Source organism: Cyclopterus lumpus, chromosome 19, assembly GCF_009769545.1.
Source record: "Cyclopterus lumpus isolate fCycLum1 chromosome 19, fCycLum1.pri, whole genome shotgun sequence".
Lineage (NCBI taxonomy): Eukaryota > Metazoa > Chordata > Actinopteri > Perciformes > Cyclopteridae > Cyclopterus > Cyclopterus lumpus.
In genome coordinates, this window is record NC_046984.1 from 11,935,120 (window position 1) to 11,958,452 (window position 23,333).

At 42.4% G+C, this 23,333-nt stretch overlaps 1 protein-coding gene across 4 annotated transcripts in view; it reads left to right on the forward strand.

Annotated features, from left to right (window-relative positions):
- The window catches only part of adkb (adenosine kinase b), a 95,888-nt gene that overhangs the window by 65,809 nt on the left and 6,746 nt on the right, over positions 1-23,333 (forward strand). For all 4 annotated transcript variants that reach the window (XM_034558229.1, XM_034558231.1, XM_034558230.1 and 1 more), the window contains 3 exons: positions 4,686-4,856; positions 18,992-19,027; positions 22,591-22,705. In XM_034558229.1, coding sequence (XP_034414120.1) covers positions 4,686-4,856; positions 18,992-19,027; positions 22,591-22,705 — 322 coding nt within the window. The remainder of the gene's footprint in view (positions 1-4,685; positions 4,857-18,991; positions 19,028-22,590; positions 22,706-23,333) is intronic.

A 23,333-nucleotide genomic window follows, 5' to 3' on the forward strand; every position in this document is an offset into this window, starting at 1 on the left:
GGGGGCTGTGTATGGTAATGACGGGGATAGCATGGGCTGGGCGGCTTTCGAAAAGCTTTGAAACACAACCGGTTAGCTCTCAGGGCTTTTATCACAAGAACAAGCGCCTGCATTCCCTTTTCTTTACTTTGTTACTTCTTCTTTTTTTTTTACAAGCACCACTTATTTCATGCCGTCCGAGAAGAGGGATCCCACTTCTGCCCACTTCTGCTCTTCCCGAGACAGACAGAGGTCTTTGTTTTATAGAAGCTTTCTACCTGAATTGACCCTTTTCTAAGTCCCGCCCTTCGATCGCAGACTGGCCAATCATGGCGAGATATCGGCCAGCTCCATACAGAGTTCAACAACTATCCGTCTCTTCTCCATAAACTCTAGTGGAATCATTTCAGATGTTTGTCCTTTTTCAGGTTGGTTTAGAGGAATTTTAATAAAGCCATGGTTACATGTTAGTAGTGATACGTGTTCCACAGGGAGGGGTTTGGAAGGAGATATCCATTTCTAAGACGTTGTGTTTCTACATAAAAACCTGTTGAGCTAGCATTAGCATTGCACGTTAGCACATTATTAACTAGCATTAGCACTTCTGTGCTGCACTAGCTGCTGAATGTACCCTGAATGCCGACACATGCTGCTCTTACTTTTTAATTGATTGTATCAGTGAATAAATACCTACTCGGCTTTACAGGAATACTGTGGTTCCTTAATTTCATTGTCTTCCATCTCGATTGCCAGGTCATGTGGTGGTTCACTTCTTCACTGGGATCTGTAAGGCTTTAACTTCTACCTTTTTTCTTTCTGACCTCTTTTTCAATGCTGAATCAGTTTGAGATCCTGGAAATATCCTTTAAACACATATTGTAGATCCTTTTGTCTCCTTGTCTCTGAAATTGTTTAAAACAATTAGACACTATTTATGCAGTAAGTGCTGTTACTGACAGTGTGAGCTCCATGGTAGAAAACTCACATTTTGTTTTAGTTTTGTTTTGGCCTCCTCAAATACTAATCAATTCCTGAGGGAAATATCTGGTTCTTTAGTTGCTAAATACTCGTTTTTTCCCACCAGCTAGTCACCAACTCTGTCTGTCTGCCATAAGTGCTGAGCAGGTAGTGTACAGTGGGATTATCAGAGCTTACTGAAAACAGCTGCCTCCTCCATCTGGAAATAACTCTGATGAGAGACTGAACCAAAACAATAAAGTTGTGGCTCCAAAACCAAAACAATAAGATACTAAAAAAAGCTACTTAGAGCTGAGGGGTAATGAACAGTTGAGGGATACATCTAAGTGGGTTCATCACTACGAGCGAGCCCTTTGACATTATAAATTATTACTTATTTAATACAAAAATATTGATAATAGCAGCTTTAAATGTGCTCGATAGGGATTCGGAGGGCAACTGTTGCGTCGCCTCTCGCCGCATGTGTCTTGGCCAAAAAGTTCCTTGTGAACACGCCACACAGTACGGACAATGGTCAACAAGGAGGTTTGTTGTTCGCCTGCGTTAGAAAAAAAAAAACTCCCTATACCAGCTGGTAGTAAAGGTCGACCGATTAATTGGTTTGGCCAATTATTCTCCGCCAGATTCAACATACTGAATTCTCTACTCTATATCTCAACATTGCAAATAGGTGTTTGCTGCTATATTAATGCTCTGAATTTAGAATGTAGCACCATTAAAGATAGAGTGTCTGAGGATTGTAAATCCCTCTCTAAGGAACTTGTGATTTCTGGTTTTATGAATACACTTTCTCGAGATCTGGGGACTTGATCACATGTTGTGTGATTGCAGTGGCCATAATTACTCTTTTCACATAAGTGGTGATTGTTTAAATTCCTTCCATCATTCCTGAGTAATAGGAAGTGTCAAACAAAACTTTGAACACTCCCTCTTATCCCCGCAGAATTAAAATAGACCTGAGAAGAAAAGAAAAAAGCCTTTCCTTTTCCATGACCACCTCTGCTGCGGGTGCAAATGAAAATGCCCTTCCCAAAATAGATCATTTTTAACCTTCAGATGTCCACTTTTATTTTAAGCCCAGTGACACCGTGCCATCCATCACACCCAGCTTTTCAGATGTAAGCAGCCCCGGGGAAAACACTGATACAATGAAGGGGAAAGTGTGACAGCGTGCTGCTGCTGTGTAGTTAGGACCTCCATGGTTAGATTACCTCAAATTTTATCTCAGAGTAGCATTTAGACATTTTTTGTGTGAGCAAAGTGGAAGTCATTCCTTTTTTTAGGGTAAACATTGAAAATGGATGCCCTGCCTTTCCAGCTCTTCCCTCAAATTACCGCTTGACATGGCCAAACATCGCTCCGCGTTATTGTCTGCCAGGAAAATGCTTTTCTGAATGCTGCATTGAATGTTTTGTCGGGTTGGAAATTGTACGAAGTGTACCCAGTGCTTTGATCATCTTGACCTGGAAATGTGATAGTCACCCCACTTCACAGGGCTCTCTGACACCTGGGAAACTGGAGACTGGGTTCTTGATACATGATCTGCACCGCAGTACTAAAGACTTAAGTTCTCCTGTTTCGTAGTCGGCAGAGACTACTGATGGGAACTGGAATTTCACATGGCTCAGACTGAGGCTTTTTTCTTTTTCTCCCACAAGCCACTAGAGTCTCAACATTTGGAGCCTGGTGGAAAAAATGGCCTCTATGATTTTTATTAACAAGATTCCTGCAGCATAACTTTAAATTATAACGCAGACATTCAGTTTTTATATGTAGATGGATTTTTAATGTGTGTGCATCAAAACTGATTGTTGACAGAGCTTGTGAAGCTACATATAAATGGGTATAATGATAGATATAGACTTCAGATTATTTCAGTAATTAATTGGATGTTTAACATTGTTGCTAGCAATTTTGCAATGAATATTCATTTGTGGGTTACTCGCCAGGGTGTCCCACAGTGTTTTGTATCAGAGGAGGGCCTTACATCATAGATTAACACACTTTATCTAAATATTACATAAAGCCAGAGGGCAAAACTGAATAATCACTATTTCAAACAGCCAATCCCTTATATGTGATGGGTGAGACTGCTGTCTGTGCTGTCATTGTCTAACTAGACTGATAATAAGATGATATGCGCAAAGATTTGATTGGCTAAACAACTTCCTGAGACATGAAATGATGTTGAATTAAAGATCAGTGTGTATTTTAGCTGTTTTTTTTTAAAAAAAACATTCCCACTCTAAATGCATTGCATCACATTAAAATGGACTTGAGTGCTCAAATAAGAATGAAGTGTTGGAGAATATTTTTAGAATTACATGGATATAATTTGTTCAGTAATCAGTTTATGTATTACAGTTCTGAGCTGTGAGCTATTTAATTTGATGGCACTGGCACTTGCAGTGGTAGTGAGGCTATAAGTAAATTACACACAGCCAGTGTGTGATTAGAGAAGCTGTGACATGGCTTTTAAAGTTCACCAGCCCTCAGGGTATTTGATCGAGCCGCTGGCCTTTGATCAGTGTTAACATTACGGTAACCATGACAGTTTATTTTCAACTACCAAAAAAAAAAAGATAATTTGTGTCAGAAAACAATCTCCCCTTCCCCTGACACGTTGGCACAGAACAAAAGAAACATGTCAGGGTCAGTGATGGGCCATTAGCCCAGAGTGAGTTCCTTTTGTGCTCCCAGATCCATTGAAAACAACTTTTTTAGTCTTCAACAGATGGTACCATGACACAGCAACCACACGCTGACCTGGGCCTTAAGACATTTCTCTAAAAAATAAACACAAGACATGGGACAAGAATATCTTCGCAGAGAGTGAATGACATCATGAATGTGTAATAAAGAATTCACCTGCTTAGCACGGCTGCATTGTAATGCCTTGTACATTTGATTGACTACACAGTCACCCTCTATTCATCCGTATTATACCCTTTCCTTTTTCATGGAGGTCGCTCCTCCGTTGCTGAAAATGTCTTCGTGCTTTAATGAGAACCGCACCGTAGCCCTCAAAGGAAGCTTTTCAGCCAGATTAAATGTATCGCTGCGCTGAAACTTTCCTTTCCACTCTGCCCCTATTGTGACACAGTGGTTGTACAGAGCAGCTTGTTGCTGAAAAACAAGGTTTAGAAGATCAGTATCAAAGGAGGAGTGTTTTTGTGTGGCTTGCAGGAGAGTCTCGCTTCAGGTTTCCAACTGAAACACAAAGGTGTTTTCTTACCTGATTTGTATTCATTCACACAATGAGTGGACCTGCCTCTCTTGTTTCCAAGTAAGGAGAGTCCAGATGAGACTTTTGTTCGCCCCTATCATCGGATACGTGCATGTTGCTTCCTCCAGTATGAGCCTTGGAGCCCAGCCACAGGCTTTGTCCTGGATGGATTTTTTTTCTGCACTTTTTCCTCTTCTTTGTTGCTCTATGTACCCTCTAAGAAACCATTCAGATAAATGTTTGAGCACTACCGCTGTTTTTGTCTTCTTCTTGTGGCTCCCGTGTTATATTTCAAGAATACCAAGCAACCAAATTGCCTTGTCAGGATTCAAACCCACAAATTAGCAGTTTGAAGTGTTTCAGCCCATAGGGGCTTTTAGTCCATTCTTGCTCATGTTGTGTTTTCTCAATACATAATGCTGCCTGCACCTTACACATGAATTTATCTGAGCCAAATGAGGTCAGTCAAACCGCTGCAAGTAAACATTCTTCTTGTTTTCAGGGGTTTTTCCTCACCGTGTCCCCAGAGTCCATCATGAAGGTGGCGAAGCACGCTTCAGATAACAACAAAATATTCTGCATGAACCTCTCGGCACCTTTCATCAGCCAGTTCTTCAAAGAGCCCTTGATGAAGGTCATGCCTTACGTCGACATCTTGTTTGGCAACGAGACGGTAAGTGAAACAAGGCATGTCAGTCCTCTTTAGGAGGAATATTCTGTTTGCCAACACATTGTTTGGTTTACGATGTACAGTACATGTGTTTCTTGGTGCATGCTTATATTTATCTCCACAAGGGAGGTTCTACTTTCAGTCGGGATCATCTGGTTTTGGTTTTTGGTTATTTAGTGTGAATTTAACAAACATTTGGCCATTGTGAGCAAAATGTCAAAAGTACTTAGCATGCTAACACACTAAACATAGAGGGTGGACACTGTATAGCTGCTAGAGGGTTACTTTAAACACATAGACATGGTGATATTAGCATTTAGCTACAGCTTCACAGCACTGCAAACTCTGCGTCACACACATTTGAATGACATTTGTGATAAGCCTTACCTCTTACCTTTTAATATTCAAAGTAGTTGTAGAGATAGCCTAATTGATGTAAACTGAAAAAGGTCAATAGTCTTAAGTGTGTTTTTTTTTTTTTTACTTCAGTCTCAGGTAAGATTATGATTTTCTCCATATAACAATCAAACATGCCTGATGCAGACTAAATACTTACATTCACAATACTTTCATTAATAATACAACACATTCAATGGATTGTGCAGTCCTGGTGGAGGTATGTGCTCTCTGAGTGATTTACACTCTGACTATCCTCTCACCTTGTTTAAGGCAAATTCAAAATGTCATGTCTACCATTTCACTCCACTCAGTGCTCTCATTCCTCCTCAGTATCCATTTAACTTCTCACTCATCACTCCCCCATAAAGAGATGAATAAGAATTAGCCCAGTGATCATTCATCTCAATTGCGTCACCATTTCATGCCGGTTGATCTATTGATTTCTCTCGCCACTGTGGAAGCGAGTAGCTGGTTGGAGGTCAAGCTGTGGTAACAGACCGTGGTGCTGCTGGGAAGTGTCCTCTAACAGGCCCCGCCTGGACAAACTGAACCATCGGGGGGGAGGGGGGGAGATGATCATGGACTGAGATCGCCTCCCCACTGCTAAAGCTACTAAACAGAGCCCCGACTCTGGGTTAAAGATGAGGTCCACAGACCAGGACAGAACTGGAAGAAACTGCTCAGCATTTGAGGATTTATTGCAGTTGCTGACTTCAGCTTTTTCCTCTTTTCTTTCCTCTCCGAGCACAAAGCCTCCCCTTTTACATATGCACATCTCTTTCGCTCCCTAATTGCTGTGAGGAACGATTCTGTCTCCTAAACTACGGTGTACATTTTGCAAGCGTTATGTATTTTTGGTTGGGTGGTACTGTAACTGTTTGCTTAAGAAGTTTGCTCACACCTCCAGTCATTACAGTTTAATGACTGCGGATAATTGCAATGTATGTTTGTAGAAGGAGATTATCTTTTGCAGTCTATGTCAGGGCTTGCTCTCTGGAATTGAACCCGGCTAACACCGGCAAAATACGAGACTCAGTGGGAAACAGAGCAGATATTCACTGCTCAGATGTCTCAAGCAGTGAGGTCTTCCAGGGTCCATACAGGACTAATGCCTGTCCAGAGTGTTTTGACTCCTTTTGGCCTTCCTCTGTGTTGGCTGCTGGGAGGAGGGAGCGGGGAATGACTGCTCATACAGTCGAGCCCTAGACCTCCCATTGTGCACAAGCCAGACAAGGTTGGCGGTCATGCAGTGGTGCATGGTGAGTGACAGGCAACAGGGCTGCCTCGCCCAAGCTCGCCCCCTCCAGCCCCCCTGGCCGTCCTCTCACCCCAACGTCCACCCCCCAAAGTGATGGATCAGCCTCAGCCCCGCGATGCTTTCATAACAAGTCAGTGACAGTCAGGATCATGCTGACTGACTACTATTGCCTTGCAGAGAGTGCCATAAGGGGAGGCTAATGTGTCTGCCTGTCTCTGCCTTCCTCTCCCACTCGTACTGAGTCACGATACAGGGCTACGCACACTTGGGGAAATGTGTTAAAAGCAGCTGTACGATCTCATGTTTTGAGAGTGACTAATAATATTTTTTTGGGAAAATTGAAGTTTTTGGGAATTGAGTGCTGCATTATTTGTCATGACTGGGATCGTATTTCAGACGGATCACAATTCCCTTTTGATCGGTTGAAATTCCAAAACAGTCGTGCAACAGACTCCAAAGAAATGTTAATAGCCTCCTTTTTCTTCCCTTGTTTTAGTTTGCTTCTGATGTTGAAATGTTTCTCTGTTCCTGACTGAGTCTACCCTTGGTAATTCTGCTGTAACTCAATCCTGCTGGTACTTGTTTGAAACCTGGCATCAGCAGGCCCTGCTTGGCCTATCGGCAGCCTCATACTTATATAACAGTCTCCCATCCATCCTGTAATTACTGCCTTTTTGGGGCATAGTGTAGTGTCTGTTCCTTCACTGGTGGGGGGGTGGAGAGGCACGCAACGCTGTTTCTGCGCTGCTAGGGCCTGAGATGGTGCCGACAGAGGCACATGGACATCAGACGCTACTCCATTTAATTGGCAAACATGTCGTGTGATAACCTGGGAACAGCACAGGCCTAATTGAGTCCTTCTGTGCTGTCCTCCTCTGACTACCTGACATGGAACCCAGGGCATTACATTTCCCTCCATTTAATGGCTGCAGTTAATTAGGCCCGAATGAGTGAATCATTACCGCTGGAAAAACCACATGCCAGTGGATTCGCCGATAAAATTAGCCACAATTTGCTTTTGCTCTTTGAGCAGAAGAGATAAACCACAGAATGGTGGGGGGATTGGACCATTACTGGTGGATTTGTATTGTGGAATTTTAGACATATCATAGACAAATGGAACGATTAATCAAGACTGAATTAATCACCCTGACTGATGTTTTTTAAAGCCAGGATTCATGGTTCTCTCAATTTAGATCATGTACTTTGGCTCTTTTTTTTGTGTCTGCGCAAATGGTTTAAAAATATGTTTCCTTAATAAAATGGTACCGCAGATGAGCAGCTTAGTTTTTTTGCCCCACAGCCAATACCCAACAACCTCCTCATTCCCCTGTCATTAACATTATATATACCACCCCCATACAGGAGCTCTTCATGCCTTCCATTGCTGTCCAATGCGTTCTGCAGCTCCACACTCAGAGGGAGCTTATTTTATGGGTCCCAGCCCCGTCTTCCAAGCGAGAGACAGCCATTGTAATTGAATACTCAATAGGTGAGCCATTTAACAAAAGTGGAAATGGCATTCTGCTATGTATTAATGTGCTTTGCTGAGGCAAAAGGAGCCATCATCATTTCAATGTTCAAGCTGTTTTAAAAGAGCATTTAGCCTGCCATCTCTCCAGGCCATGAGAGCAAAATGACACGGATTTCTTCCTCCTCTGTACTTTGTGTGAATGTTCCTCGCCTAATATTTTGTATGGTTATCTCGCTTATTTTCCTATCCATCCCTCAGCACCTCTCCCTGATCTAGGTGGAGGGATACAAGCAGCTCTACAAAAAGGTTATTGTCATGAAAAGCCCCTCCGGCATTTTGGCTCTCAGCCCTATTGCTCTCCATTTGCATGCAGTGTGTGTGGGGTGGTGGGGGCTCTAATGATTTTTCCAGGACAGGCTGAAGTGGGTGTACAAGTATATACTATATGTGTGTGTTAGTGGGGATGGAAAAATAGGCAGGCAGAGGAGATACATGGACAATCTAGCGTCATTTCTTAACATCTTTCCAGATTCGTCATTTGGCTTTGTTTGTTTGATGGACTGCTTTGGAAGCCTTATCTCTGTGGCGAGGCCCGTGGCTGTTTATCTCCTCGGTGACGTGAGCGGGACCGTGGAAGTACGTGCTCGCTGCTGTCAGTATGTGTGGGTGATGGCAAGTTCACTAAAGGCCCCTTAGGTTATGAAGGGTGTTCTTGCAACAAACACAAGAAAAAAAGAATAGGAGGAAGAATTTCCCCTTGACAGCTCACCCTCAGCGGACTCGAGATGTACTTCTCACCGGTAGCTTGAGGAAAATATCCTGTCTCACTGCCTAAAACAAAGAGATGTGAGAGCCAGATTAGCGAATTACCAAAACAGCTTTCCTTTTAGGCTCTTCTCGCTCTCCTCATGTCAGAGCTGTCGGGAGAGAACAGGGTAGAACATGAGACATTAACCTCCATGTGTTTATTCACGAGGCCCCACAGGCCAACTGGGAGGATGAACACAGACCCATCTCCAAAGCTGGCAAAGCGGAACAATCACGATGTGTCATTGGAGGAAAAGACAAAGTATTAGCTGGTGCTCTCCTTTGTGTCTTTCACAACTTCATTGTAATTGAATGTGCTATTTCTGTGATGAGTCACATGCCTTCCGCTCAGCACCAGAGTAAATTGACCTTCAGTGTGACGTACAGTCATAGTGAGTCATGGCGCACATTAGGGCACATGTGATGATTTGCTAAATTTAAAAGCTGCCTTGTTTTGTTTATTTTCATTTTTTTGCTGAATGCTAGATCAATGGTTCCTAACCCCAGGACGCAAGATGCTGAAAAAAGACAACATTTCTGCTCCGTAATGTTTTTTTTCTTTTATCTCTTATTAGCTTAACGGTGACAAGGAGTTGCAAATAAAGCATGATTATTTAAATTTAGCAGAATGAAAATAGGCTGCACATTGGTGTGTTGTGTAGCACTGTCGCCCCACAGCAAGCGGTTCGATTCCGGGGCTGGACGGCCCTTCCCCATTCTGTGTGGAGTATTTTGTATTTTATGTCGGAGCATTTTCTCCCTGTGTCAGCGTAGGTTTCCTCCGGGTTCTCTGGCTTCCTCCCACAGTTCAAAGACATGCAGCTTAGGTTAATTGATTACTCTAAATTGCCCGTAGGTGTGTGAATGGTTGTCTGTCTCTATGAGTCTTCCCTGCGATAGTCTGGCGACCTGTTCTTGGACATCAGCTCTATGCAGCAATGAGTAGATTGTTTTAATTTGCCCTCATTAATATTATATACAATATAACATGCAAACAGCCCTGATGACAAGAACAGGGCAATACAACCGCTTTGTTTTGACAATGTTGACCCGCATACTCGTGACCCACTCAGAATGGACTTATGGTCCACTTTTGGGCCGTGACCCACTAGCTGGGAACCACTGAATTACATCATCATTAGGCAATCTGACTGGGAGCAATTAGAGGAAACCCCCAGGAAGAGCATTTGGCTGTGCAGCAATGTTGACATAGTGGCCACAATCAGAAGGTGCACCTCCATTATAAAAGAAGTGACAGTCAAATTTAATGGGCATCACAATCACTCCAAATTGGTCATTTGTATCCACAATTACAATGTTTGTCATTAGGTCCAATACAAATGAAAATGTCTCTCATGCTTTTTGCATTAGAGGAAGCCCGCAAAACTTTTTCGATGTACAGCTTTAATTGAAGTGTATAGTCGCTGCTTTGGAACACTTTATCCTGTCATCCCTGCCACCAGCAGGAAACAGCTGTTGAGATGTTTACTTGTTTTATTGTTGTGGTAAAACAATTGAAATGTTGGACATGCTAAAATGTAGTCCAACTGTAACACACAGTCAGCCAACTAACTCACTAATACCAGTTATGCAGCAATATCTACCTAAATTATTCTATAGCATTACTAGCATTAGCGGCTAGAAGTTATTAGTGAGGGTGAAGTAGCAAAAGTGCATACAATTGAGCAAGAGAGCATTTTATTGCCTATGAACTTACAGCCTTTGCATTTGCAAGAGGAAGCTTGTGTTATTTCTTCTTTCAAAAGTTAAACAGTCTCACTTTAAAGGGTCACAAGGCAAAAAAGGTTGTGAACCAGTACTCAATCAAATGAAGTGTCACTACAAGACACTACAACTGCTTCAATGAAACTGTTCTTATGTGTCTAGAGGCAAAGAGTGGATTCAGTATGGAAGAAGAATGATCTCTCCAACATTCCTCTGTTTTTCCTGGCCTCTCTGTTTGCGAGTCATGGTACTTTGGGAGCCAGCATGGCTCCACCAGAGGAGTCTGACTAACCACTGTAATTGTGCCGTACCGAAGCCCTGGGATTGAACCATGAAATATTCGAAAATGCCTGGGTTAAGAGAGGGGGGTCTTTGGCAGTGCAACGTGAAATGTAAGACCATAGAGCATCTTTAAGAAGGAGGCGGATAGAAAGCCAGCCAGCCTGCCAGTCGGGCAGCCAGGGCACACGGCAGAGTCCTCTGAAGGAGAATAATTATGGATGTAAGAGGATATTGCGCTGGGAGCAGATCAATAGTGCCCACGTTGTGCTGGAGCTGCGGCCAGTGTCTTTCTGTCACAGCATGAGAGAGTGCAGGATATCAGCTTGTTGCTGGAGAGATTCTCAAAAGTTTGAACACCGGCGGGCTTCCCAGATAGCCTTGCAGCCCTCATGCCTGTCCTCCCCCCAAAATCACTGCTGCTGTGAATTTGGCGGGTTGCTCCCTCCCCATCTCCAATCCTCTTATCCACACAGAGTTGGCAGGAGGACTGGCCTTTGTCTACTCATGATTGTATTCCCACAGTTCAGGCTGTACAGTCATGTTTTCCAGTGTCGTTTGGAGAACTCTCCCATTTGTCCTCATGGTTAGAAAACTCTGTATAAGAAAGGGACAAAGACATAATGACCAAGTATAATATATCCACCCCGCAATACCAAATTAATTTGCTTCATGCCACGGATAATAAAACCTATGGGCTTATTTCAGAAATGTTGCTCGGCTCAATTTGGTCGTTGCTCCCACTTGAACTGAATGAAATCATTGTTGTTCTGATTTATTGTGACTTTTTGGATTGCATCACGCAAGTACTGCCATGGCGTTGTTATACTCCGAGTGCAACATCTATCACATGTTAGCTGTGTGCATAAATGTGAAATGATTAAAAGTCCTTTGAATGGCCCCTGCCCTCTATGCAGCTTTTCATTTGGCAAATGGGCATCTACCACATCAACATGTTGGACATCATCAACATTTTTGTATGGCCAATTTATTCAGACAAAGCTCTCCATGTCCCTTGTGCACACAAATGGTTCAAATTATTATTCTAAGAGCTTTTTTTTCTCGCTCTGGATTTTTTCATTGTCTGAAGCATGCAAGTCTCTCCAGAGTAGGTCTTTGTTTCTCATTAGGGGGTAAATAGAGCAGGCCAAATGCCCATATGTTTATTATACACAGGAGGCATGGTCACCGTTCTCAACTGTTCACTGCAGAAAAAAGCACACATGCTTTCTTGACCTTTTGTTTGCAGCGCCTGAAACCAAATGTCTGTTGTATTATACTGGATAATAAGCTTCAAACATGTTTTACTTCATTTGTCCTGTTCATTTCATGTATAAAAAAACAAAAACATAATAACTTTGCCAGATGATCGTGTGTAGGTTTTTGAAACTAGAGGGCATTGAGAGAACTTAAACTCCACGAGCGACTAACAATTCTCTTGCTCGCTGTTGCGCCCAAACACATGCTGGAATCAAGTTTGCAATTCAGTTGCTTTCATAACCGTGGCTAAAAAAAAAAACAATAATCTTCTAACTGTGAAGATCTGGATCCTGAAAAATGCAATCAGGTGGACCTTGACCAAACACATTGCCAGACAATCAATACAACTTTAAACTGAGGCAAACGTAAGCTCTGCTTGTAGCTTGTAAGAGCAGTCCCGTTCATCCACCATCTTTCCTTTATCCACTGTCGTTCCTTGAGAGATGGCCAGTCTCTGGCAGTCTGACGTTGTGTGCTGACCCCTTGTTAGAGCCCAGAGGTGAGATGTATGATAGAGGCCCTCAGTGCTGATAAGGCCATCAGGCTGATAACTAACTCCCCTTAGCACAAAGCTGCTACCGCCGCTGCCACAGCTTCCATTAGCCCCACCAGACCGGCTGAATGTCTGCCTGTTCCCTCCTGCTCTATCTGAGGTCACATCCTCTGTTCGGAGCCCCTTATGCAAACCCTGCCTTCCCCATGCTGAGATTGCTATCAGCGGAGATATTTATGTACTGCACATGTTTCCGATTGTTTAACCTTTGGACCCGTGCTGTAGGTGCTGCTGTCGTCCCTGCGGGCTGACTAAGAGACCCCTCTCCTGTCCTCGTCGGCAGACTGAAATAGTTGGGAGCAGAGGCTGTTGCTAAAAGTGTGTAATGGACTGGCAGGAAAGGGCGCTGTTGAAATTGGTCCCATGTAAGCTTAAGTCAACACCGCACCTGCTTTCAAGTTTGTACAAATCTTTTCAAAATGGATTTGAAGGGGTTCAACCAAAACTTTTTGGAGCGTTATTTCCTTGATTCTGGTTCGACTAGTGCAGTGGCGGTTGAAAAGAAGCCAGAACGGGCTGAATGCTTCGGCCTCTGTGGTGGTGCTGCTCGCGGCTTTGTTTTCGAGAACCGCTCATACAAACAACTTCACCCTTGATGCTGCTCTTCCTTGTGTCATCAGCAATACGCCTGCCATACCAAACAGTAGTTGCATCACATACCAAAGGCTACTCATATTCAGAAACATCAGTGAAATACACACTGGTTCGCGTGGAAACAAACTCCAGGGATAGACTTGACCAGAGGCAAGGTAGGCAACCCTGGGGCCTAGTAACTAAAAGGGCCTCAAAAAGCTGTAGATTTATTATTATGTTTAGTGAGGACACAAATGTCATCAAGTTACTATTATAAGTCAAAGTTCCCTGAAATAACTAACAAAAGGCCCCCAAAGCAATGAAATGTATCCTACTTACTGTATTTCTACTTCAGAGGAAAATAGTGTCGTAATACATTTACCCAACAGAGGGACATAGAAAATGAGTAATCATTAGGTTAGTAAGTAAGTGATTGTAAACATAGACACAGGCAGGCGGGATCGGTTATTTTGCTCGTGGCTATACGTAATTGGTTTTAAAAGTTAGTAAGTTAGTTTATAAGGTAGTACAAAAGCATACACAATTTGAGTTGCAATGGCAAATACGTTAAATACAGTTTTCCTGCAAATGCTATACACTCGTGCTTGTTGACTGCAGGAAAAGTTTTTTGAAAAGTTCTCCAGCATTTGAGTAGCGTGACATAATGCAGACTATGTATTCATAATACAGAGTTATTCAGCCATCAAACATATTTAGTTTTAATGTACGTTAACCGTAAGTGTGCACTGTGCAGCTGTAGGATGTTGGAAACATTATACAAAACATTTAAATGTAATTTGAATGAATTATTCAACAGATATTCAACTTTAACGGATTTGGAAGTGACATTGCCGTTTACAACAATGCCTTTATATAATAAACATATCCTGAGGCGAGCAGAGGGGTTTGACAGAAGTTGAAAATGAATACCATCTCATGCACCGCAGAAGGTATTATTGTTAATGTAAATGCTCTATCTCACAACAATACACCATCTGGTGAACAGCGGACAAAGTTAAAGTAGAGGTAGAAAGAATATCATTTTTTTTAGAAATTAAAAACTCTCAATTGCCAGCAGGTGTTTCCTGCTGCTTTGCTGTCTTTACTTCAAAACATTAGAGAAACACTGATAAGGGGACAACGTGAAACATTTGCGAGCGATGGGAAGTTCTCATTTGGATTCCGGCTCATCAGTCATGCGCATGATGTAAATCACAAAAACCCTGTACGATCACACCCTCGTGGATGGAAATAGCTGGGTAGAGATGAAACATGCCACTTAATAGCTCGGTAAAAACTAAAAGTAAAATGCCATCAGTTGTTGTTGAGTAAATTCCCAGAGGCAATAAAAGCGACTCCTGCCTCTCTGGAGTGTGTTGCTTGCGTGTGTATTCACCCTCGTGTTTGTGGCATGTCATGCTTGAGCAGGATTGCTGCATTCTCTCCTGGGAGCTACAGGAGTGCTCAGTACAGGTGATTTATTCCTCCTAATCTGTCCTGCACAGTAGCAGGCGGCCGCCTTCCCTCCACCCAGCATGAGTGAGGCGCTATCAGCTTGCATGATCATATTAATAGTCACCTGCGGTCGTTATCGGCCCACATATCTTTGACGTGGCAGCTTCCCGTTCGGCGGCACCTGGACTCATGCCGGGGGCTGACGGCCTGACATCCAAGAGAAGTCATCTTCGTGACCCCGGAGCCAAGTCAAGGGCACTAACAATCCCCGCCGATGACATCGCCTTGATTAGTTATTCACTCTCCGCCCCCACCCATCACCCTGTAATGTATGCTGTTGTAATCTGACTGGAAACGCTTGAGTTGAATGCCAGATGTTGTTTTAAATGTGCATTTATGGAAGCCGCTCGACTCGCTTCAGTGATGTCTTCTTACGCATACATGCCTGGAATGAGGACGCTGTCGTCTGCCACTGTTGTGTATAAATAATACCATCCATGTAAGCATTGCTAATTGGCTGAAATATTTGAGATGCCATGACCCAGTCATGTACAGTTTAGTTTGACAGGTTTCTACAGGGAGAGATTTGTCAAAGTCAACTGATCGGTCCAGTTTGCCGACTAAGCCAGCTATCGCATTATTAAGTCAATTCTACGGTTGTGGGAGTCAATTCTACATTAAATGGTTGTAAGCATGAAACTCTGATGTCTTTTGACATGAACATGTATTGAAATGCCCAGCAGAAATGAAGAAGAAAACAGGGGTGTTGTTGTAAATAACTTGTCAGGGCTGCACCCTTCTTTGTATCTCATCCCAATTCAATCACAATTCAATTTCTGCCTCGGCATCAGCTCGGGGTAAAACGGTCAAGCAAATGTCTATTTTCTGAATGGCCTTGGGGAGTTATGCTTTTCAGCTTATCAGCTGTTATTAACCTTAGCACTGAGGTTTGCTCTTTGATTTAGATTCTTTGGGAAACACCAAAATTGGATTTCTTGTTTTCTTTTCTTTTTTTTCCCTCTAGTCTCACTCCTGCTGTGACATATGCTCAACAGCTTGTTTCACAGAGGAGGAAAAACTAAATGCTTGCTTTGGTTTGTAACTGGCAATATTTTATCATGAGCCAATAACAACTTCTCTAATCTTATGTATTTATCTTTCGTTCAGGTGTCCTCATCCACCGCGGTTTAAGAGCCCGTCTGCATTACAGGTTATGGCCAGTAGGAAATGTCTGTCACAGGATGCAGATTAGCAAAGTGGACAGGGGCCATAGAGTTTGAAAAGCTTTTTGTGTGTGTTTTTTTATTTTTTATTTTTTTAGATGAATGACCAGAGTTACTCAACGTAGCGCAATGGGGAAATGTAACAATATATTTGGGTTATCGCTGTGTTATCCAGAGCCCTGAAGGCCCACTTTACTCAACTGTTTGTAACAAGGTATTATGCAAAGACATGTATATTAAACAGTTAACCTTCTTTTAAAGGAAGATAATCAAGTTCAAACTTCATAGAGAATACCCACATGCTATGGCTGCACAGACCGGGCCCGCTAGACGCCTGTCACATACAGTGTCAAGGAAAACAAAGTGTGAAGCTTTGGAGAACTGCCCCTTGCATGAAGTGTGTTCTTTCATTTTGCTTGGCAAGAAATTGTAGACTCCCGCCCCCCTGACTGGGCTCTGGATTATTAGCTTAAGCTCTCTAAAAATATCCCTTTGACTGTTTAAGCCTCTGACAGCAGCAACATCTCACACATTCTGATAGCTTTATACTAACGATGGCTGCAGAGGGCTCATGCACTCAGCCCCGCCTTGTTATCTTTTACCTTGTTTGCCCGAAGGAGGAGAGGGAGAAGAATTTTTACGGGCCCCCGAAATCTGCAACAGTGCGCTCTCCTTTCGGAAATCAGACTCGGAGACGATCATGAAAGGCGAGCATGCAATCACAGCAATCTCCGAACAAACGAGATGCTTTCTTTGGGCACGAGAGGATTTTGCCCAGATGTCACTCGAAGCACTTGTCATTGTTGCGACAGCTGCAGAAGCACATGGACCGTCATTTGAAAACCGTCTACCACAACATACCAAAACAGCACACGTCAAATGTGAAACATACACAGCCTGAAACTGTATGGCTGTAAACCCCTTAAGAAATTGTTACTTTTATTGCCTATCATTTCAGTTTTATGACTTGCCTGTGTCGTCACGGTAATTGCATATTTACCACCATCAAATATTTATCATATACCAATACATTAAAATATTATCTTTACCTAAGCTGATAGTAACACATATTTTTGATGGCGGAATTCATAACGACTCTTAGGAATTAATAAATTCCTAAAAAGGATTACGCTGTACACATGTGACTCATAGACATCGCTTCAATTATCTTTTCTTCTAACACCCACACTCTCTCCAAAGGCTTTTCTTACAAATATTATAGCTGCTAACTAGAGAGAGACGGAGGGCGAGATAGAGGCACCATCGTTAATCCAGCCTTCATTCATGTCTCTTTTAAATGCCTCCGGTGGAAATATTGCTGTTTTGACAAGACATTTTCCAAGCTGCTCCCGTCCCTGTGAGTTGCCTCATGCTCACTGGTGATGGAACCTTCCTGAGGAGAAAAGTCAATATGTGGTTGTAAATAAATTAAAACAAATGTGAGACCTGAGCCTTCAATAGAAAAGGGAGGCGACGGACTACTCACCTTTGCTCATTATAGAACTGCTTCTTGACTACAGCGGCTAATTGACTAGCCTCGTTGCCCCTGTGTGTGTTCAAGGAGTAGAGAGGGGTGATGAATTGACATATTGCTGGCGCTGGGTTGTTGATCCAAGCGAGGAGCCACGCGGTTTCCCTCCAGGGACCAGTAACCTTATTGTTCCATGTCATCTCCTCCCCTTCTGTTTGAGGACCAGGTTGCCAACCTCTCCCCAAGGTCACGCAAATACCAGCCCCCTTTCTGTAGATAATTGGATTGTTTAGAATCATAGCATCAACTTATTGTCCCGTCTGGGGTCAAAAGTGAATTTAGTGCACGAGGTTGTCTGTCATGATTTGTGGCGTATTTCTAAACCGACAAGCAACAGCTTCTGTCACCAGTAGAAGGATGTTACCGGTCTCTTTTTTTTTTTTTTGGCCTACAAATCACATATTGGACATCACAGCTAACCATATTGCAAACCATGCTGGTGTGTTTTAGGATTTCTGGATGTATTTTCTCGACTATTCCAGGCATACTTTTGCATCTTTTATTTCTGTACAATGTAATAAATCAATTAGCAGACCCTGAAACATCCCACAATCACTGGTATGTTTGTTTACTTTATTCCATGTTATACATATTTTCCTACAATTTCAGGCAACCATTGATTACCGTTATTCTCAAATTGATATTAATAAAAGCAATTAGAAAACTTGAAACGTGTCCCCAACTTTTAACCCTGCAATTCATGCAGAGCTTTTCATATGTATGCAGTAGGCTGTTGGTTTCCAATCATTTTCATACAATTGGAAAATTAAATGGAAGACTCTTGAAACTTGTAACTCTTGAAACTTGTAATTGTATTTGAACATCTTAAAGTTATCTCATTGATGTGTTCTGTTTTTTTCGGCTCAGATGGCGATATTCAGTAATTGCTGGTGTGTTTTTTTGGATGTCACTTCCCAGAGATCCTTTCTCAGGAATGTCGTCATTTCAGGTCTTTTTTCAGTTGACCTTTCGCTCAATTGCGAATGTGTTATCTCATTTGGTCATATGGAGTGACTTAACAGACATTTATTTAAATACACATATTTGAGATTAATGTAAAGTTTACATGATATGTAGCTCAGGAGCAAACACTTGCATGTTCTCTAAAAGTTATCTCAAAAGGACGGCATTGAGAGACGATAAGGCAAGGAAAGGTTGAGTTTGAAGCGACAAGCCATGTACGACTTTCTCCTTCCTCCCTAAATCTGGTATGGGCTTTTAAAGTGCACCTGTTAAAGAAAGACGGTGGGTGTTGAATGCCTGCAGTGTCGGGGATTTCCCACAGACCAGCACATATTCATGGTTTCAGTGGCGGTTTAATGGCTGGAGGCGGACGTGGTGTTACCTCGCGCTGACGTGGTAAAATGAGATGAAGTGGGGCAATAGATTAAATGGGTGGGCTGCATGCCTATTAAATCAAGGGTTGGCAGAGCAACACTAACTCAGGTTACTTATTCTCAAGTGACATGGCCGCCGCACATGTGAGGAGCGGAGGCAAGTGAGATGTCTTTACCTCACGTCTGGAGTGTGACATTGTGCTCTGTTTGTGACTCTGTAATTAATTAACTGCTCATTTGTGTGTGTTTTTTCCTCTTTTCTAGGAGGCGGCCACATTTGCCAAAGAGCTCGACTTCGAGGTGAGTTGACCAGCAATTGTACACGAAACAGATCCTAAAGGTTTATTTTTTGCTGATAATGAAGTTCTTTTTGGACAGTGATTGATGTGCTATTATACTCTCCAGGCCTTGCAGCAGTTGCTATGGAAACCTGGCAGTCGTCATGGTTTCTTTGTTCAGCCAGCTCTCTGTTATGACGCACTCTGCTAGGTCTGCACCCAACATCGCCTACAGATGTTATTTATTGAATTTTGAAAAGCCTCTTGGGAAGCTGAGAAGTTGGGCATGGTTTCAAGCCTTTCTCCGCAGGCTCGGGGCTCATCAGGTTGCCTGGTTAAAAAGCCTCCTCATTATCTTCATTGCACTCAGGGATGATACTGTATGTCTTCCCTCCACTGCTGTGGCATTACACCACACTGAAACGCACTGTAGTCTTTTAATAAGCAAATTACAGCCACCTGTGGTTTTAGATTATGGAAATGAAAATTACAGTGCTTGTTTCCCCATAGAATGTGCTTTAAAGTGGGGCTGCCTCTTACGTGTGAAATGAATGTTCCCTTGGTCTATTTTCTGCTTGTCTTTTGCATATTCCCCTCGCTGCTTTTTAAATGTGAAATCAAACACACAAATAGCCACTGTGTGTGTGTGCGTGTGTGTGTGTGTTTTAAAATTGGCTCAGGTATTTTAAGTGCCTTCTCTCTTTCAAAGGTAGAGCTGCCTTCAGTACGGTTCTGCACTGTGTGAATAATTGTCATCCAGAATCACTAACGGTGTGATCAACGTGACTGGAATAGAAATGCAATCCTGATGGCAGTGACAGGTTTAAGAGAGGAGAAGGGATGAAGGCAGGAAAAGAAGGGGGGGATAGTGATGGAGGGGGGCTCACATGAAGAAAAAAAACCTACAAAGGGCAAAGACTCTCCTAGTAGTCACAATTCTTTGACATTTTCCATGTCAATCTGATTTGCCAGAACACTCTGAACAATTGCATTGGATGAATGTGATTTCTCAGATAACATCAGTGGTGTGTACTGTACTTGGTGCATGTCTAGATAGTTGTATTTCAAAGAGGTTTTTCACAGTGGCATTTTGTTTACCCCCATTCTTTAGTTATAGCATTATATACCTTATACAGTAGTTTCTAGAACTTTGTGAAGAGCAGGAAATACTATTGGAGGAAAAAACGAAATTCCCACAGGATACTTTTAATGAGTACGAGTGCAGAATAACTCTGGGTGATATAGTCAGTTTAATTTGCATAACAAGGACATTTCCCAACTCTAATATACAATATACCAAATGTGTGTAAAATCACAGCAACAATAAAAAATCATGGAAATAGTGGAGTCCTAGCGCAGGATCCACTTACTGAAAATATTCGGGAGCTTTCGGTCTCATCCCGTGGCTTTCATAAGCAGAAGGAGTTTGCTCAGTTGTCATGGAGATTGTTAAAGGATGGTCTCTTGCGTCGCATCCGATCACCTGTTATCATGTGACCAAAATTCAAACTGTCTCCATGACAACTGAGCAAGCTCCATCCTCCGAGGCGTCAAGAGACGCTGAAAGCTCCAGAAAATGTCCAGTAAGTGGATTGATGGTGTGCTAAGAATCTTTCATCAGACCACATTCTTGTTATATTCAATGAGCTGACTTATTATTATTGTTATTGTTATTATTATTATTATTATTATTATATTGTATTATCTATCAAACTAAATTCTACATTATGATTCAGAGTAACTCTTTTTACATCAGTGTTCAAAATCGATTATTAATCCAACAGACTTTTGTAGAATTATAACACAAGTTAATAATATCATAATTATCATCTCGCTGAACAGAGAACTGTTGATTTTATTACAGTCAGAGACCCAGAATACAGAAGTATGACCCTTTTTAAGGCATTGAGTTTAATTCAAAATATTTTAAAGTCCAGTTAATTGGTCAGTGCGTGTGTCACCTTTTCAGTGATACTTAAAAATAGATTTTTTTAGCAGCTGCCCAGTTGTCAATATCTGACATGATGCACTTTTAAATTATTCTGAAAGATTGTTATCATTACATTATAAACAACTAACACAAATGACAGCAGCGCTGTGTAAATGTGAGATAAAAAGCTTTTCCTTTCCAAAACGGCAATCGGCAGATCTGAGTGTCCTGATTGTGATCCGTTTCCTTTAACTGCTCAAAGAACTATCTACATGGCAGCTCTGATTGAATCTTTTGCTGGCGCTGTTTGTCACACAGCCTTCAGTGGAGATGATCACTTTCTCACTGGCTTCAACACAGAAACACAATTTAACACCCTTGTGAAGCTTTTATATTTCACGCTTTGTTGATTTATGTCTGATCAATTGCCGCACAATTGTAAATATTGCAGTAAACTCAATTGACCATTTGTCAATTCATTTGTTGTGCACTTATTTTTCTGCTTCCGTAGCCGTCGGAAACTTGCCAGTTGTGTGTGTTTCTTCTGGGCCAAATGGAGGAAATTGGGTCTGTGCGTGTTTGTGTGTGAGTAGCTTACCCCTACCAACTCTGGCCCTGAGAACCTTTTAGCTCCTAAACTTGAGTCGAGCACCTTTTTTATGTCGGTGAACATAAAACCGAAGGGTGACAATGTGCCGAAGCCTTGTGTGGTTTTGCATTCAGTGTCTGGAGGAGTGCTTGTGGTTACATCCAGTCACAGTGACAAATTGCCCTTTTTCTTCTTTTTTTTTTCACCATCGCTTGCTAACAGCCACTGTATTAACCTCACCATTAGCACTTACTTAGAGTGTTACACCCGTTTCTCCTCGTCTCAGGGTCTCACCGGACCTCTCAGGGCTGATTAAAGGACATTTGGGAGGCATTTAGAGGTGTAAAAGCTCATTGGTTTGAGTGAGCCAGTGTGGCTGGTATTGGGTTGGAGCCTATCTCTCTGATTACTCCCATAACCACGGTATTTGATCGCCCTGAAGGTGCTCGAGTGTTAGCTTTGACACAGATGCTAGCGGCATCTCCGACCCTTAATGCTAGTTCCTCAGCGGGCTGTATTATGTAAAAGCCGAGTCCACCCCACTGTGAGGCGGCGATAAAGACATTCCACCTGCTCATAGTACATCATGATGAGTTAATAATAAAGTAGCACTGACAGGTGTGGATTTTTTTTATCCCTCTCATGATCAAAGGCAAGCACTCCGGAGAGTTCTGTCGTCTCCAGGCGAGAATATCCATTCTGTGCAGATGCTCAGAGAGAGATGGCCTGTTTCAGGAAGAGAATGATACAGTACACGCACCACCTATCCCTTTGGCTCAGAAGTACCTTTATCTGACAACAGCATATCTTCACATGCTTAATTTCATCTCACTTAGGTAATATGACATTCTAATATTTTTAAAGCTCTCTACTGCATGGAAACATCATCAAGTGCTCCTATTGATCTTTTTTGAAGCGTTTTCATAGCCCGTCTGGTTTTATTATCACTTGATCCGCCGGGCAGGATTGGGGAAAAAAAAAATCTGACTTGCTCTTCACGATGCATCGATTCAACTTCACATACTCATCTCGTGTTTTGGTGTGTTTTTTTGTTGTTTTTTTACAGACGGATGACATTGCAGAGATTGCAAAGAAGACCCAAAATCTGCCCAAGGAGAATACGAAAAGGCAGCGAGTGGTGGTCTTCACACAGGGCAAGGATGACACTGTTGCAACTGTTGGTAGGCCATTTTTGTTTTCCGTTTTGTGCCTGCTTATCTACACCTATTTCCACTTAAGTACCACTCAAAGCCGTCCCAACTTTGGCCCCTTTTGGACATCTTTACCCTTCACCTAAACCTCATATCTCAACTCTGAAGAACGCAGACCTCAAATAGACGATAGATCGCCGACTGAAGAGAGTCAAATGCTATCAGTAATTTCTTTGAAGTTAACCTGAAATATTGACACCAGATGTATAAAAAAAAAAAAAAGAATGCTTGCACTACGTTCTGTCATTTCAGAGCATGAAAGAAGTGTGGGGGATGCAGAGAGCAGGCATTGATTTGTGAAGTACTTCTAACTTTGTCTTGGACAGACTCCAGGCCAGTCCTCAGCAATTCTAATATTTTTACTCTTACATCCTGCCCTTTTATTTATTTATTTTTTTCGTGCAAAATGCTGGCAGAGTGGCCTTGAGGAGAGGTGGACAATGTAGCTCCTCAAATCAATCCAATCTCCTTTGATTCTGGGCATATTTGTTAGCGGGACATTAAAAGGCAGAGTCATCGTAACTGAGCAGGGGTTGCACATAGAAGCGGTGTGAGGAGAGACGATAGTTTCCGATTACTGCTGGGAGCCTTTGCCTTT